Source organism: Gavia stellata, chromosome 21, assembly GCF_030936135.1.
Source record: "Gavia stellata isolate bGavSte3 chromosome 21, bGavSte3.hap2, whole genome shotgun sequence".
NCBI classification, from domain to species: domain Eukaryota; kingdom Metazoa; phylum Chordata; class Aves; order Gaviiformes; family Gaviidae; genus Gavia; species Gavia stellata.
Genome location: NC_082614.1, coordinates 1,469,563 through 1,475,391, shown reverse-complemented (window position 1 = coordinate 1,475,391; position 5,829 = coordinate 1,469,563). Strand labels below are relative to the sequence as shown.

Sequence of the window (5,829 nt, the reverse complement as noted above, 5' to 3'; positions counted from 1 at the left end):
GTCTCGGCTGGAGCGGTGCCCATCCTGCAAAGGACTCAAAGGGCCCCGAGTTATCAGCAAACAGCTCCTGCTCTGGCCAAGAGCGTGGCAGCCACAAGCCTGTTTGCTTTCCGGGCTCACATTTCAGAGGCTTTTCCATAATAGGGAGGGTTGAAAGTGGTTTTGGTTTTCCAGTTCCTTCCAAAAGGCGAGTCCCAGTGTGGCCCCAGGGAGGGGGCTGGGGGAAACTCCCCTCCCAGGCATTCCGGGGACCTCCCACCCGCGATCTTCCCTGCCGGGGGACTGGAGGAGTGGAACCTGCAAACCAGCCCACCTGCGGCATCGCTGGGTCGAGGAGCCCTTCCCTGGGGAATGCCCGGCCGTCCAGGCCCCCTGACTCATTTACTGGTGCCAAGGTCTAGCCGGATCCTGCCTGCGTCCGTGGCTTTGCTGCGTTCACCCCGGTTTGAGTGCTTCATGGTGCTGGCGCCGTGCCCTGCTGCTCCAGGGAGTGTGGCCAGCCGCTGCCGGGTGTCCCTGTGCAGGCTGGTGGCTGGAGCCGGGCTGGGCACGGGGGTCCCGTGGGCAGTGTTTGTGCTGGGGCTGCGGGCTTTGACGCTGCCCATGAAGGGCCTGGCAGCGGCCGGCGGGCTGGCCTGGCACGGTGGCCCTCTCTCCAGGTATTTCAGGCCATGATCTCAGCCCGGTGGCATCCCTCTGCTCCGGCCATCCCTCCGCGCCGGCTGCGGGTCGGATCGCGTTTCCCCAAGGCTCCACTCGGCACGGGGGCACCACGGGGGCAGCTGCCCATGTGCCGGGTCCGGTGCTGCTCCGTCTAAGCCAGATGAGGGAAAGGCATCCCAGTCCCGGCTGCTTCGCGGGTGGGGAGCAGACTGGGACACCTCTGCTCCGTGGCAGACATGTCTCTGCAGCACGAGGCAGGACAAGCCCCAGCAGCAGCAGAGAAGGACAGGGACAGCCCGCACGTGTGTCCCCATGCCTCGGCATCCTGGCAGGCAGCAGCTTCCCAGTCCCTGCTGGGGTCCAGTTCCCCTCGCTGGCCCTGCCTCCCCGAGCCTGGTTTCGGGGTGGTGAGGGTACCGAGGTGGATTATCGCCCTGGTCTAAGGGGCACGAATCTGCCTCTGAAGCCCCTGCAGCTCTTGTGCTCCCAAATGTGGGGGCCTTTCCTCGCCCATGCATCTCTCCACAGCCCCTGCCAAGCATCCTCTGGGTTTTCACCTCTTTCTAAATAACGCCCAACCGCAGACAGGCTGGGGCATCCCCATGCCAGGGCTCATTAACCCCTGAGATGCCATTGCCCGGGGTTAACCACGTAGCAGGCACCCGGCACATGCTGCCTGATCTTCCCAGACGGGCACTGCCGTCGGGTTTCTGCGCTCCCTATCCTGAAATGCATGGAGGGGATGGGAGATGCAAGGAGGGGCGACAGCTCGGAAGCCAGTGAGCAGTGGCAGCAAGGATGGGTGGCACCTCCACGTGCTTTGTCCCACTGTGCTGGAGGTGCTGGCTGGCAAGGAGCTCCAGGTGAAGCGTGAAAGTCTGAGGTGGGAGAAATAAATGAGTGTCCGATGGGATAGCGTTGTTATGAGATCTGGCCGGACAGTTTCTTCTGGATCTGCTGTTAAACCACTGCTGAAATCTTCCTCTGAGGCAGTGATGGAGCATGTGTGGGGAACTGAGCTGTGAGCCGCTGCCCTTGGCGGAGGAGCAGTGTGTCTCTGTGCAGGGGAGGGGAGATCCAGGGTGGCTTTACTGTGCGCCAGCCGGGTGCCTGGGAGCACACGGTGGAAATTTTCTGTGTTTCAGGACAGGGGATTAACTGCTGCCCTCGGGGATGTCAGGAGGCTTACTGCATTAGCACGGAGGGACGCGGGATCTCCAGCTGGGAGGCAGCAAGGACAAAAGCTTGCTAAGCCGGGGAGCCTAAGCCAGTAAATGATATACTTCCCTCATATGCCAGGCTGTGGTCTTAAACCTACCACATCACAATCCTCAAACAGTGTCAGGGACCATCCTGGCTCTGGAGCTGAAATTATGGCAAAGCCTTTTTCAGGGAAGACATTGAGAAAGATGCATTCTCCCCGGCAGGACAGCCCGGCCCAAGGACAGACGACATGAGGAGTGCAATGTCCAGCAGTGGCGAGTAACATCTGAGGATGCTTGAAGCATCCCAAGCCCGGTTGAAGGCCAGGAGATCAACAGAATAACCCTTCAGACTCCCTTCCAGCCCCACATTCTCTGCTTCAGCAACCAAAAAAACCCTCCAGAATTTGCTCTTAACTATTTTGGGGCAGGCTGGCTTTACTGGTGACTTTATTCCTCTATCTCTATGGCACTGCTCTGTGCTGAGAAGGCTGTTGACTGCCTGCAGCTGAGTTTCTAAAAGATGAATCACAGAATCACTAAGGTTGGAAAAGACCTGTAAGATCATCAAGTCCAACCACCAACCCAACCCCACTGTGCCCACTAAACCATGTCCTGCAGTGCCACATCCACACCTTCCTTGAACACCTCCAGTGATGGTGACTCCACCACCTCCCTGGGCAGGTTATTCCAGTGCTTCACAGAAATCACATGAGCTTGAAGAAATTTTTGAAGTCATATACTTTGTTTTTATAACAACTTTACATCATAAAGTAGGGGTCTAAGATACAAACGTTTAAGGTGGGTATAATAGTGTGCTAATTACTGTATGCACAACATAAGACGACTCTAAAACAGCTTAAGTGATCCACAGGCTGTTGTGAAACACAGCTGGTGCCTTAGTGGCACCCTAAGCCAGAAGGAGAGCTTGGTTCAGTGGGTTTGGGTGTCAGGTGCAGGTGTTTCACCCAGGTTTTAATGGCTGTGAAGAAAGAGGTGTTCAAGAAAGAGCTGGCAGCAGCATCACCACCCCTCTCCCTCCCACTTCTCTTGAGAGTTGCGTTGGAACTGAGGTGCTCACCCTTGATGCCATGCTGCAGCCATGCCCGTGCTTGGCTGTGTACCCCACTGAGCTGGATCTGGACTCCCACTCCGCTTCCCACCTTGGCCTTGGACCTGCCCCATCGTCACGGACTTGTCAGGCAGTCAGGACCACCACTTCAACGAGCCTCCATCCACCTCCAGACATGCAAAGCCCTGGTCCCTCCTCCCTTGGACAGCCAGCGGTGCCCTCCACGGCCGGCACGCAAGAGCCAGACATCTGCAGGACCTGCTAGGGCTTGCAGCACCGTTGTTCTCCGTAGGGAAAGCCTGGTGTTCAACTGCAAAGCTGGAGTAGAGAAGGGCAGGGATGACTCTACAGTCACCAACTGCACCCTTGTCTGGTCAGAGATCCAGTCCGAGAAGCACCAAGGCCCCAGGTGGTCACACAGCACACAGGGCTCCTCCAAGAGGTGTGCCGTGTCTCCGATGCTCTCTGTGATACCCATGCACCCAACCAGCTTGTTCTGTCCCTTTCCTTTAACGTTTCTGTTTTCCAAGAGGAACTTCTTACATGCCCATGAGGAGTTGGGTCTTTGCTCTGCTTCTAGAAGGTGCCTTGGGAGAAAAGCAATACGCTCACAGGAAGGCAAGGCTCTTTGTCACCCACCACAGCTATCACTTGAGCTGCTTTGAGACCTGCAGAGAGCTAGTTTGCCAGGTTGCTCTTTGCGGGTGTGGAGGAGCACTCCCAAAGTGCCATTGGTAGGATATAGAATCATAGAATCACAGAATCATTTAGGTTGGAAAAGGCCCTTAAGATCATTGAGTCCAATCCTTAACCTAACACTACCAAGTCCACCACTAACCCATGCCCCTAAGTGCCACATCTACACGTCTTTTAAATACCTCCAGGGATGGTGACTCAACCACTTCCCTGGCAGGCTGTTCCAGTGCTTGACAACCCTTTTGGTGAAGAGATTATTCCTAATACCCAATCTAAACCTCCCCTGGCACAACTTGAGGCTGTTTCGTCTCATCCTATCACTTGTTACTTGGGAAAAGAGACCGACACCCACCTCGTTACAGCCCCTCACACCAATTGGGGCTGTGGGACCCCCTCAAGCTGGCCCAGGGGCTGTGGGACCCCTCACAAACACACATGCCAGCCCGGGGCCCCCTACTCCCACCTGAAATAGGTCTGTTATTGCCGCTCAAGACAGAGCAGCTGAAAAATTCATGCTGTGATAAACCAGAATTAATACATAGTTTGCTGCTGAGTGATGACAAAGTTTGCCTGGATCAGGCTTCTAGTTCATAACAACATGATGACCTCGCCGCAATGATTCAAACTGACAGCAGGCTTCCTCTTATTGCTCCCATCTTGACTTCCCAACCCACGAGGAGTAAACATTATTCTTTATGAGCAGCTCACAGCTCACCCAAATAACCATGGATCTCCATGGAGGCCAAGACACCGTCTGAAAAAGGGTTGGGGCAATCAGGTGGGGGAAGAGAAAGGGTCAGATAGTGGAAAGCAGGACATCCTTGGGTTTCTCCCAACTGGGGATGCTGGAGTCTGCGCTGTTCCTGCCCTCTCTGGAATGCAGCAGATGACTGGACTTAGGGTTACTGTCTCAAAACCCAAAGTCATATCCCAGTTCGGAAAAACAAACGTTGGTAACATTCCAAATATCCTGACTCACAGCTAGTTTCTGTCCTGTATCAGAAGCACAGTTTGTGCTGGAATAAAATAACACTCTCTAAACACAAGATGGTTTCAGGGTTACTGTCAGGACCCTGATACAAATGACATGTGAAAATTAACTGCATAGCTTAAACTGTGTTGATTTTATATGTAGTAAACCCTACTACTCGCTGGTTGTGTTGCAAATCTCCTTTACTTTCAGCGGCAGAGACTTCATGCTCCAACCCCCTTAGACGAGAAGAGTTTATTTTCAGCGCTCCGGCATGGATCTGGAAGAAATGCCGTTGGCTTTCCTTTGGTTTCCTGCCAAGAGGTCACAATAGCTCGTTTGTACTCAGAGCAGCAGCATTACTCTTACTTCATTTTCATAAACATCGGGTATCATCCCCGACGGAGAGCTGATCATTCGGAGTCTGTTGACGCCACAGTTTGTACTCGTAGTGGATGAGCTGCTGCCAGAAGTACAATGGGACGGCAGGACTCGACCCAGGCGTGGGTGCCCGCCAGGGACATGGAGCGGTGCTTCAGGAGATAGACCAAGTAGATGGTGGGGACCTGCTCACCCTGGCAGCGCAGTGCAGCAGCATCCAACCCCGCGTGTCCCCACGCTGTGGATATTAGCTGCCGTGGAGCCGAAGCAGCTGGAGATGCGGGTGGTGGGGGCATCCATCATGGGGATGTGCAGGTACTCAGTGTGGGGACAGAGGGTGTTCACCACCTCCAGGGAGACGTTGATGACCTTGCTGATGCGGTGGGTGAAGAGCAAGGGGAAGCTGTTGGCGGCTGCCATGTCACTGAGGTAGAGAGGTTGGAGGTGATCCGCAATGTCGCTGAGGTTCGTTGTTGGGGTGCCAGGGCAGGGCTGGGAGGGCTCCCAGAGCTGCCGCCATCGGGGCATGCCAGCTGTGCTGAGAAATACATGTAGGAATATGCCCCACCCCATCCCTCGCCATGTCCTGGCCTGTCAGCCCCAAAGCCTGGGAGCCCTGGGGGGTCGGGGAGTGGCGGTGGGGCCGGGCCGGGCTCCCCACGGCAACCACCACCGCGCGCACAATGGTGGGGAGCGGCGGGGTGGCACGTGGCCTCGCCTCACCTTCTTCCCACCGCCCCAGAGCCGGCAGCACGGTGGGCTCTGGTGCAGGGCTGGGGGACCCTCACACCGTCCTGGGGCTGGGGGACCCCTCACACTGTTCTGGGGCTGTGGGACCCCTCACA

The 5,829-nt window shown here is 56.0% G+C and overlaps 1 protein-coding gene across 1 annotated transcript; it reads right to left on the bottom strand.

Moving 5' to 3' along the window:
• Positions 1-4,948: 4,948 nt before the first annotated feature.
• On the bottom strand, positions 4,949-5,512 carry DUSP18 (dual specificity phosphatase 18). The gene is given in 5 exon segments (XM_059827890.1): positions 4,949-5,039; positions 5,041-5,076; positions 5,078-5,165; positions 5,168-5,215; positions 5,218-5,512. Coding segments are annotated over 5 exon segments (558 nt in total).
• Positions 5,513-5,829: the final 317 nt, after the last annotated feature.